This window comes from Amia ocellicauda, chromosome 3 (genome assembly GCF_036373705.1).
Source record: "Amia ocellicauda isolate fAmiCal2 chromosome 3, fAmiCal2.hap1, whole genome shotgun sequence".
Taxonomy (NCBI): Eukaryota; Metazoa; Chordata; class Actinopteri; order Amiiformes; family Amiidae; genus Amia; species Amia ocellicauda.
The window spans coordinates 48,443,271-48,455,820 of record NC_089852.1 but is presented as its reverse complement, the minus strand read 5'-3'; the positions used below and the strand labels follow the sequence as shown (position 1 = coordinate 48,455,820).

Below are 12,550 nucleotides of genomic sequence, written 5' to 3'. Positions count from 1 at the left end.
ACCTGGGTTTCAAGCTGTGACCAAAGCACCTCCAGGTTTCCATGCACTTGTTGCTGGCAAATTAAGCTGTTTGGCCACAGACTGCAGTCTCTACATCTGGGATTGATATAAAAGAGCACAGCAGCAGTCACAGAGCAGGTCTCTGCCAATAGCACTTACCCTTGGCGTAGATTAAGGAGAGTGAAATATGAGTTTCCACACTTCAAACACTCTGCCTCTTGGCCTGGAGCAGATTTTGGAAATGCTCGGAAAACAAACAAAAAAACAAGACCACGGTACCATTGCTAATCCGAAAACAAAAGCCAAGAGCCATAAAACTTAATTATCACAGGGGAGAAATTATACTCCTTTGAACCTTTTAATTAGTTTTAGGTGTGTCGCTCTTTATTACCTATAATGCAATATCCACCTTATCACTGAGGTTCTTTTTAGGAGTGGAAAAATACCATCAATATTTCAGCATTCAGCTTACAATAAGGGAATTGCCTTTACGCAAACCAAAATTTACCAGTTTACCGCTTGACAAGGTTCAGATAATTATCTGCATTGGTCCTTTTGAGTGATCCATAAAGTTTCTTCTTGGTAATTGGCCTGTCCATTTCATTAACAGCCCCCGTTTATGATTTCATAGGTTACATAAAGTCAGTAGAGTGGAAAACAGACATTTTCAAATGAGGTTCTTTTACATCTCCTTGTGTCCAGCATCTGTTAAACTGGGCAGCCACCACCCAGGTAATCACTCTAGAGCCACCCTACCATCATATTTCCTCTCTAAATAAACTGAAATGTAATGTAAAATGTAATGAAAAGCGGCAGGGCCCTTCATATCGGCCCTGTTTATAGATCCCCCTGATCCTAGTCTTCGCAGACCCACGCATCTGCTATTTTAAGTGAGTAATCATATGGTGTGCTAGAACACAGATTATATGTGAATGACGTGATACCGCCAATACAAGATTCTTATCCTGCTCTACATGCATTCTCATGTTTAACAGCCCTTTTGGTACTCTGGTACTTTCAATCACAGGCAATTTATTTTATATTACACCGCTGATATGGGTGCATGAGTGTATATGTCTCTCAATGTCAGCAAAGGACGTGCTACACTTTGGTGCAGGAGATCCTGAGGTGAAGCACAGCATGGCATTGTGGTAACTACCAAAGTCATCTTCAGGGGCTGCAATAGCTGAAAAGGTACCCTGGTAAAATTCAGTTGTAGTGGAAAGTATCTGAATATTCAGTGATTCCTTTAGTTTTAGTAAAAATAAGCATCCATACAGGATACCCAACTCTGTTCAGTTTTCTCTAGGCCGACTCACTGTTCAACAAACTCCGGAAAGCTATCACTGCTAGATAAGTATAGTTTATTGGACATTATTTAGTAAACGAAATGGATTACAGTGTTTCAAACGAATGGCGAGAACACTTTCATTAACAGCTTCCAATCTGGTTGTTTTGAATTCATGATGCACCAGAAAAGGCTTTGCGAAATCCCAGCAGCCTCTGCAATTCATAGAACAGCAGAAGGCATTCCAAAGACAGCTGACTTGGCAACTGGAAAGACCATATGATGACGGGCAAATCTGTGCCCTCTATGTCTGAATACAGCACTTCACCAGCATTCCTCGACTAACTTCGCTTCATGAAAAGCCAACTCTGGAGACGGTGGTGGTGGAGAAAACCCTTTGATCACGTCTTTGCTTGGCCAGACCACAACTCCCGATAATTGCAAATCTTTCATACATCTGCCTAAATACAAGGGATGTAACAACCAACCCTTTCACATAACTGTAAGATTAATTTAATTTAATTTGGCAATATTTGAGAACATTCAGGATTGCTGCATGATCTTGAAAAAAGATTGCATTGATAATTAAAAGAAAAAAATAACATTAAAATATTAACATTATTAGTAGTAGTTGTAATACTACTAGTGCTACTACTGATAAGTCAGTTGAGTAAATTAACTACATATTTGTAAATATGGGGGGTAGAAATATTCACATTGGCGAGTTTTGAAAGATCAAAATGTAAGTAAGATTCAATTCTGCATCAATCGAAGAGTCTTGAATATTCTTCTGTTCAGTAGGGGGCAGTATCCTCCTTCTGTTTCACACAGGCCGTCAATGGGCAGACTGTACAGCTGCTTAAATACAACACGCCAGACAGGAAACGGCGGCAGTCCTCAGTGGCAGTAACAGGTGCTGTAAAAAATATCCCCTGGAGTAATAAATGAGACGTGGAATAAATCCTTTTTATATTATCTCCTGTTGCTGAAGGTACACCGGTAAAATGACTTCCACAAGGCATAAAAGAAGGAATCAAGGATTACATTTGCCTTGTTCTGGTCTGAAATGAATAAAGGGACAGCAATAAATAATTAATTCACAATTATTATTATTGGGTAGGGAGTCTTTTCTCTAAAGAAAGGTCACAACTCCTCAGTTGGCTGTGGTTCAGTCTCATCATCTCTTTGCAGTGAGACATACTTGAACGTTAAACTAAAGTTAAATGGAGAAATGATGTTCACAAAACACAACTGACATCGCAAAGTATGGTCGATATATACATTGCTGCTCCCTTTAAACAAGATCACAATTATTGCATGCTTGACAACAACATGCGCTGTACAGGTCTGTTCAATAATAATAATGGCAAACAAAAATTAACTGTGCATTGGATATTGCACCTACAATTAAGATTCGAGATTTTCTCTGCAACACGGGCCCTAACAAAAATAAGATATGGAAAAAATAATAATAATAACTTAGCCAGGGTTCTTTAAACCAGTGTTGTCAATGTTTGTACCAATCTCTCAAGCAAGGTCACTGAGTTCAGTACACTGGGATCCTTCAAGAACTTGATAGATGAGGAAAGGGCCTCAAATCTGATCCTGGAGGGCTTACTAGGTTGACTAGGTTTTATAGATCATTACCTGATTTATTAGACCTAGCAAGGGAAAAGGGTTAAACAGGTTCAAGCAAAGTGAACAATTAGATCCATTCAGAATAACTAGAGGAACCTAGCTGTCAAAGACAAGGACTGAGGATCACCATGTTGTATAAATGTGATATTGTGAAATTGCCATTTGGTTTTCACCTGATGAAATCTAATGGCGCTGTGGTGATGAGTCAACACTTCTGCGAAATGACACCCTGTATGTTCAGAAAATAGTAGAGTCTGATTTAGTAATTGTCTGCCTCTTCTATTAACATAACAGGGCGCCTCAGACACAGTTTCGTTTAGAAGACAAATGGTAAACATTTATTGAATTGAAGGCTATCACACTGAGCAGATTATACCTCTCTACCTTGTCAAGGCAAATGATTCCTGGGCTTCAAAAAAATAAAAACATTGAACAATTTGAACTAAATTCTCAAAGTGATTTTAATTGTATAGGTGCCTCAACAAACCAAGGCCTCCCTAGTGAGACCTGCACATCACACCCGAATCAGCTTACAGACCTGTTTGTTTTTAAACAGTTGATCAGGTTACACATGCCCCAACAACTAGATCATGGAAACAAAGTAAAAAAAAAAGCTTTCAGACACTAGCCTCAGGATATTTTTTTTTCTTCAAAGTTCTTGACATGAGATGGAATCTGTATTTTTTCTTTCCACAGGTAACAATAAAACAGTAGAAGATGCGTCTTTCCACAATGGATCTCTGTTTCCTGTCCTTTCGCTAAACTCTCCTTTTAATCTCCTACGCTAAGGCTGGCATGTTATTTCAAATTATACTTTAATACAGCTATTCTGGACTAATGAGATTTATGTCATTCAAACAGACTTATCTCGAAAGGAGGGCATTAAATAACCATCTTTGTTTCTTTTAAGTTTGCCCTGGAAGAACATGATTAAGGATTAGCTTAGTGCTCATTATGGGACAAATGATGGGTTTGATACAAATACATGCTGCTCTTGTTTTTTTAATTGCAACATGTCAACCTAGAACATAGCAAGCTAGAGGAGATGTATCTACACACTAATAAAACTGACTCAACCAATCCTTTACTGAGGCTATTTACATGGAACGGTTTGTAAAGGAGAAAATGAGGAAACGAACGATACACAGTGTAATTATTCTTAGGACTGACACACAATTTAGATGCTATTACGTGGGAGAAAATATTAGAAGTGGGCATTCACGACCTAAACACGTCCAATAACCGGTACGAGCTGAGGGTTTCCAGTTATTACCTTTATACAATCTAGAACTCATTTCCTCTCCTTTCCTGGGACTTTTCGGATTAAGAAAAGAGTGCAGACGCAAGCCTTTTCAAATAAACAAGGAACACTCTGACATGCAGTCCCAAGTGGGAACACAGAAGTGCAGAGAAGCTGAATACTTCCCTTTTGCTTTTTTCACGGAGCCCTCCCGTTGAGAACTGATAATGCAGCGCTTTTTGAGGGGTCCCGGGTCTTACAGGAAGGGCCTGTTGTAATGTTATTAAACGCCTGACCTTTGTTGCTGTTAGACTCCCCTGTGATCACACATTGATTAATCCACTCTCCTCAGCCCTTATGAGAAACTACGCCATACGGTGCTGGTTCACACCCCAGCACTGGCAGTGTTTTTATGTGTTATAGGAATGCTTAGCGGTAATATAACGAGCACTTTCTGAATGACAACTGCCAACAGAAAGGAGAGTGAGTCAGAGGTAACTGTGCAAGCTTTACCCATAAACCCCGACCCCCTTTCTGTCAAAGAGGAAAAGGAAGGGTGGATGGCGGTGGCTGACGAGAAACAATACGTTTCTTCATTCCCCAAACTGGGAAGCCAAGTCGCATTTGCATAAAGGGTGAACGGAAGGTCAAATCATCTTCTGGAAACTCGAAAAGAAGAAAAATAAATAGATATTTGAAACATGATAACTTTAGTGACGCGGCTGTCACACAAGTCTTCCATTTACTGTAATCTCTCAGCGAACCGTGCTCCTCATAATGGCAGCGATTATCTGTCAGAAGGCAGCTTCGGAGACATTAATGCCCCCAATTAAGATATGTATGACAACTTACAATTAGGTTCCAATCTGGTTTTGTGGTCCGGGGTATTCTATCTTGAACTAATCTGTGGCATTTGTGCTCCAACCATTAGGGTTGGCATTGGATCATGTGAAGAAGCAAAGATCTACTACCAATTTTTTTTTTTTTTTTACCAACACAAGGCAGCTGTCATGCCACTCTGAATGGATTATTAGGTCAAGGGCTAATGCATACCATGTTCAGTCTCCCAATAAGCCAGTAACTGTACAGCAAAGTGAGAATTTCAAGGAACTCTCTTTTCCCCTATGAGTGCAGTAAAAGGCCCCAATTAATCCACATTTGTCATGCTTTTAAGGTTTGACCGCTTCTTTGCTAAAAGGTCCCAGAAGTGTAAAGGGAAGTAAACAGACCTACCACAGCACAAGCCTGGGAATTGAATGGACTGAACTCTTCTATAATCCGAGACTTACTGCACATTATTCTTATCAATTCCAAAGAAAAATTATGTTGTATGTTGTAATGTCGCCCTGGATAAGGGCGTCTGCCAAGAAATAAAAATAATAATACAAAATAATGACAGAAAAATGAAATACACAATTGTCCGCAATTTTAAGCAGGAATACTAGTGAGATATTAAGTGTGGTATGAGGCACTGTATTGGTCAACTGACGTTGAAGTTTATAAAAAAATTAAATAAAGTAGAGGCCTTTATGTACAGAGTATCTTCATTTATAGGACCTCTAGCGAATAGAACATCCTTTTGTCGGTTTTATGTTCAAACGGATGAATTGATATATATATAACTGACAATTCCTTTATCTTCCTACAAGTGATTTTCTTGACAGTGTGTTGAGGTTAAGGCCATATGAAGCCCAATTGAAATCTATAATTTATTGTACCATGTTTTATTGTCATTTTAGCTAGAGTGGCACAAGCAAATCATTTCACAGTCCATAGAAAGGTGCCTACTTCAGACAGGTTACTGTTTAAAGGTGAGGGAGAGAGGAGACGATTTGGATGGGGAGGGGAAGAGGGGGAAAAGGAGTGAGAGGGGGAGGGGGAGGGAGAGAGAGAGGAAAGGGAAGGAGTAGGAAGGTGAGAAAGAGAGAGAGAGAGAGAGATGGCATAAAAAAATACCTGCATTACTTGTAAAATGTTTGAAAAAATTATTAAACAGAAAATAGAGGCGCATTTTAATGAAAACCATATTCTTGGAGATAGTCAACATGGGTTTAGATGAGGCAGATCATGTCTTACTAATTTATTTGAATTTTTTGAACATGCAACTGCAGCTGTAGATCATGTGAAAGCATATGATATGATATACTTAGATTTCCAAAAAGCTTTTGATAAGGTTCCACACCAAAGACTGATCCTCAAATTGGAGGCTGTAGGCATTCAGGGTAAGTAGATGGATTATGAACTGGTTGATGTATAGGAAGCAGAGGGTGTCGATTAGAGGAGTTGCCTCTAACTGGAGTGAGGTTGTTGGTGGAGTTCCACAGGGATCAGTACTAGGGCCTTTGCTTTTTCTAATCTATATTAATGATCTGGACTCTGGGATAGTTAGCAAACTTGTCAAATTTGCAGATGATACTAAAATAGGTGGCTCAGCAGATACAATCTCGGCAGCACAGGTTATTCAAAGAGACTTAGATAATATTCAGTTGTGGGACGACACCTGGCAGATGAAATTCAATGTGGACAAGTGCAAGGGAATTAAATGCAGGTAACAAAAATGTCCACTATAATTACATTATGGGAGGAATAGAACTAGATGAAGTAACACATGAGAAAGAACAAATAGTCTATGTGGACTCCTCACTTTCTCCATCCAAACAATGTGGGGAAACACTAAAAAAGGCAAACAGGATGTTAGGGTATATTGTCAAAACTGTAGAATTGAGAACAAGGGCAGTAATGTTCAGACTGTACAATGCACTAGTTAGAGCTCATCTGGATACTGTGGACAGTTCTGGGCTCCACACTTCAAGAAAGATATCGCTGCTCTAGAGGCAGTTCAGAGGAGAGCAACCAGACTTATTCCAGGTCTGAAGGGAATGTCCTACTGAGAGACTGAGGGAACTGAACCTTTTCACCCTGGAACAGAGGAGACTACGTGGGGACTTGATCCAAGTCTTCAAAATCATGAAGGGCATCGATCACATCAAACCAGAGGAGCTTTTCCAGATCAGCAGGGACACACGCACCCGGGGACACAAATGGAAATTGGGCTTCAAGGCATTCAAGACAGAAAACAGGAGACACTTCTTCACACAGAGAGTCGTCACAATCTGGAACAAACTCCCCAATGATGTGGTTGAAGAGACAATTTGGGAACATTTAAAAATAAACTGGACAGGATCCTTGGATCACTTAGTTATTAATGGAGACCAAACGAGCACAATGGGTCGAATCGCCTCCTCTCGTTTGTAAACTTTCTAATGTTCTTATGTTCTTATATTGGTCTGAGCCCGAGAGATCCCTTTGAAATGCATCTTTGCGTATCAGTTTGGTTTTGTTCACAGATCTCTGAACACATCTAAAACACAGTCAGTTGGGAGGATGGGGAGAAAATGCCAGGGAAAGTACGCCTGCGTGACAAGCAATCTCCTACTTGAAAAGCTCCGGGTTTTGCTTTTAAGAAGAAAGAATTAGATTTGGTGCCTTTTTGGTGTTTTTTTTTTTTTAAGACTGGGTTCTTAAGCTGGTTCTTGTCTGCAATGGAAGAAATAGATTACACGATATGCACAACACATTTCCTTGTTCAGGCAGAGCTGCTGTGAGGAGTGTTTTTTTCCCTTTTCACTGAAAAACACGGCATAATCATTATTCATCAAGGGGGCTGCTCTTCAGAAATGTGAAGTATGCAGGGAGTTTCACACCCATTTTTATTTTCCCTTACTTTCAGTTTTATATCTCTTCTTTCTAAATGCAATGAAAGCTGTTACCCATGGTCTGTCTTTGTTCTTCATGTTTTATCACAATGTTTTCTGTCTATAAAGAAATATTATAAAGCGTCTATCAGATCCTGTGTCAAGAAAGGTAGAAAAAGATGAGGTGGACCATTCTTAGGCATCTTCATTCCTTCCAAAGCTTGCCCTCCAAACGAATCACTTACATTCAGAACCAACATGTCCGCTGACAACCAGCTGTGTTTGTATATTGACCCGAGAAGCGTACCTACATAAACAAAGCAGAAACGTAACACCTCCCAAAGATGGCATTTAAGGAGTTATTTGTGTTATACTCCACTTCAAAGGGTATGTACAACTTCCTTTCTTCTTTATAAAAAATTCAATAATAAATTACCAGGGAATCAGATCAGATTTACACTCCTTCTTTCCCACCTTTTGCTCTTTGAATATTTTACACAGCAGTCGTTCCTGAGATAGCTGAAAAGACATACCCCGGAGGTGCTGACGAACAAAGAGCTAAAGCAGGGAGATAAAACCAGATTGCTCAGTGCCTCTGCCTGGAGATGCATGATAAGGGGCTCCTTGAAGGCATATGGAAAATTAAAAGTGCATGCCACAACAGGGGCAGAATCACTCTTTTATAGCTCTCCAGGTTTTTCACATCCTGTCACCTTCATCTCCTACAGAGCTTCTTCAGAGCTGCAAACTTCACTCTTATTTAGTCTGAGAAAATGCACAGGAATTGTTACTTCAGGAATTGTTACATCACTCGTCAATGTTCTCTAAAATGTTGTATTTCTTTTATTTAATCCAGAAATAGATGGTGCTACCTTTGCCCAAAACAGAATTTACGGTTCAAGTCTCATGTAGAACTGTGTAGCTCAACACTTCTCTATCACTTCAACACATTCCAGAGACACAGAAGAATGGGTCCTTGCCCTTTCTTTCAGCACAGGAGTTAAGACCAATCTAAGCCTCAGCATTAGAACGATGATTTGAGGAATGACAGCTTCGCATGAACAGAAAAAAAAAAAAGTAAACATGACAAATATGCTTGTTGACATGACGGGAACAGAACCCTGCCAGAAGCCTGTGAGATAATGAGAGAAGAATTTCTTCAATGTGGAAAAACATTGACTAACTCTGCTTCTGTTCTGGATTCTATTGGCTTCCTTCATGGGATGATGAAAGCCTAGCATTTTTTTGACCGGCGATTAATGAAAGCAAGTCGCCTTACCGTCATCCAGGTCTGCCAGGATGGTGACTTTGGTGGAAGGGTACTCCTGGCCCACGCGGCCCCCCATGGGCATGCTCAGGGTTACGTTGAAGGACTCCTCCTCTTCATACAGTGAGTCGTCGATGATGACCAAGCGGCAGAACTTCTCCGTCTCGTCCTTGTCGAAGCGCAGCACGCTGGTGTGGTCCTCGGGCCGGGAGATGTAGTCAGAGTACGACAGGACTGTGGAGGGAATGGTGCCTGTCGCCGTGCCTTTACAAAAAGAACAACAGATACCAATAAATAATAATTGTGCTGCATACATCCATTTCAATTCTGTGTACAGTATATTATTTTATGAAGGGCTTCAGCCATGACCTGGGAACTTGAAGATTTTGCATTTGATTCTTTATCTTGACCAAACATCTTGATAATACAACAGGTACATAGAAAATGACACGAGTCGTTTCTGGTTTGGTTTCATATCAGTGATCTTCTTTCTTTGCCTGCTCAACCCTTATCTCATGTCCCTCAGTAATACAGGATCGATGTACTGAATACATAACAACAAAACACTTTCTATGGAGAATGTCGATACCAAATGTGCAGACAGAAGAGTGCATTTACTTTCTTTTCATCACTTCATACTTCAAAATGATAGTGAAAGAGTCAGGTTTATGTAATCAACGTATCTCTTTACTCACTCACTTTGACTGGATACACATTTTCAAGGCCAAGTTTCCAGGTTTTATAAAATATTTATCCAACAGGACCATTTCAGAATCCTCACAGGATTAATACATTAATAGATGTTGTCTTCTTGGGACAATTCAGGAGACCCTAATGAATTAAAAAAAGGCCCATACACCTTTTTTATAGATATTATTTATATAGATATTTACTTTTCTTTTAGATTGTAGTTTTATTTAGCAGAAGCTATGTAATCCGTCTTAAAATTCCAGTGGGATTAATAAGTAACATAACAGCAGGATCACTTAAACACTTAGATAAGCCTTACGATCATGAAGGGTGCTTCATCGGGTTTAAATAAAGCAAGACATGTAATCAAAAACACTTCAATCAATCAAATGGTGTCTGCTAGCGTTTAAATCACATCTGCAGGATACACTGGCCTTTGCAATCCTGCTTGAGCTTTCAACACTGTTCAATGACTAAGTCGTGGTTAGGGAAGGCAACTGGAATCAGAACTGCATCTCAGCAGAAATCTTCCCTGTTCTAGTTTCTTAAGAATGTCTATAAATACACCTCCTTAATGCCGATTAATAATTGAATTAAAGGTATCTTCTATATGATTTATGGGGGTACCTCCTTCAGTATTCCACAGAACATATGTAGGGTGGAAATGGTATCTGCTTGGAGAGGCAAAGGTATTTTTCGAACCTAATCATGACAGCTCAATCTGGAAACAAGCTATTACTTTTGCTGCCCTCCAAAGGGAAAATAAATCTTTCTAAAAATACATATGAAGATTTAAAGGCTGTACTACACGTATTTTCCAGTTTTGGCCTAAACCATTTTGTTTCATATTCAGAGTATCCTCTGCGCTCACTAACCAAGGTTTCTCAAAACTGGAGAAAAGTATTACAGGTGTCAAAAATAAATCTTTGCTTTGTAAGCCATGATACTATACCTGAATACATGTTTCTTGTACTAAAATAACACATTTCCTGCACTGCGTATGGAAAGTAGTTTCTCAAATTTAACATTTTTAGATTAATTCAAAACTTCGACTGACCTATCAATTACCAAACCCAGTACTTAGAAAGTTTACAAATGAGAGGAGGCCATTCAACCCCATTGTGGTCGTTCGGTATCCATTCAAAATAATGGATCAAGTCCATTACTTGACAAGTGTCCTTTTGTTTACCAGTGGTTTATTGCTTCTAGCTTACAGATACCTGACCCCAATTATGGATGGGTGAGAATTATGGACTACTGTGGGCCTAAATTAAAAAATAGATTGAACAACCCAAACCCCAGTAATCCAGCAATACTACAGTGTGTATGGGTTGAGTTCTTGTGGGATGAAACTAAAAAGGACAGTGAATTGTCTAACTACGTCATCCATTTGTTTTCTCCAAACGTGAGGATAATTCATTTGAAACTGAAACTGAAGCATCTGAGAATTTCTTCAGTACACAAACCATGAAATTACACAACAACGCAGAAACAGTAGGAAAGTGCAGATGGTTTTTGACTTATGTTCAATATTAAACTTGCTGTGTCCTGACAAGGCAAAGAGGAGTAAATTCTGGTCCCACATTACCTTGCTGAGTGTAACAGATAACCATGAGCTCTTGACTGGCATCTCCACTTCTCTTCACTGGGATCAGTAGCTCTCCGATATCCTCCTCAATGGTGTAACTGGACTGCGGGATATAGACTGTCGACTCTGTGGGAAAACAAGCCATAACGTTTAACCAGAAAACAGCAGGGTACCCTAGCATTCTTGAGGAGTGTGCGGTAATAATGGGAAAGCCCCAAAGGGTTGAGTTATGTTTTGTTGTATCAGGCCCATATGTTGAAAGTTATGTATTGTGTTTGCTTAAAAAATAGTATTTTTATTTTCCTTAGTTTTGTTTTTGCCTCCTGGGTGCCAGCTATCTATATAGATATATTATAGATGCTAAGTATTTCAATACACTGCATATCAAAAATATGCCTTCAGAAAATCTGAAGAGTTTGTGTTTCATATGGAAAGCTCATTTCAGATGTACAGAGGTAATATATACCTGCTGTCAAAGTCAAAGACACATCGGCTCCTAACAACTTTCTTTTCAGCTCGCTTGATTCAATCTCCTTAAAAGATACTGCTTTGTGCTCACTTTAAAAATATGGCCCTGTAATTGTTAAGTGAGAAACTTAAATTCCTACTCCCTTAAGTTTTTCAAACAAAAGGCTCCAATCTGTTGTGTGGGAGAAAAAGGGAGATCTGTATAAAATTTTACACAGAGGATAATTCTCATTCTTGACAAGGCAAACTGTGCTTATCAAAGTGATTTTCTTTTTAGACACTCTGAACTAAATTATTTCTTGCCATCTGGTACTGCATTAAGCTATCTCGATTTCAACCAGGCCTCGTGGACCCCTGCAAGCATGAAGGAGATTTCTGCAGTAAACTTGTAAATTTGTACTTGAGTTTAGGGATGTTATTGATTTCTCTTTGCTATGACTAACAATTCATTTAGAATAGCACATGAACATTAGCCTACTCGAGTTCAGTAATTCCACACTTATGCTTTGCCAAATGCTTTGCTATGGTTTTTCAATGTTTGTGAAACGTCTCCTCACAATGATTTCTGCTTTATCATTATGTCAATGGGCTTTATTAGATCTTGCCTTTTTCTGTGATATACCACATTTGGTTTTTATAAAGAACTTGACCAAGCTTCTATGGAATAACATTACAG

The 12,550-nt window shown here is 39.3% G+C and overlaps 1 protein-coding gene across 1 annotated transcript in view; it reads right to left on the bottom strand.

The window, feature by feature from the left end:
• Positions 1 to 12,550, bottom strand: part of LOC136746922 (FRAS1-related extracellular matrix protein 2) — an 89,432-nt gene that overhangs the window by 25,342 nt on the left and 51,540 nt on the right. The window contains exons 5-6 of the mRNA XM_066699797.1: positions 11,407 to 11,532; positions 9,141 to 9,392 (exon numbers count right to left, since the gene is read on the bottom strand). Coding sequence (XP_066555894.1) covers positions 9,141 to 9,392; positions 11,407 to 11,532 — 378 coding nt within the window. The remainder of the gene's footprint in view (positions 1 to 9,140; positions 9,393 to 11,406; positions 11,533 to 12,550) is intronic.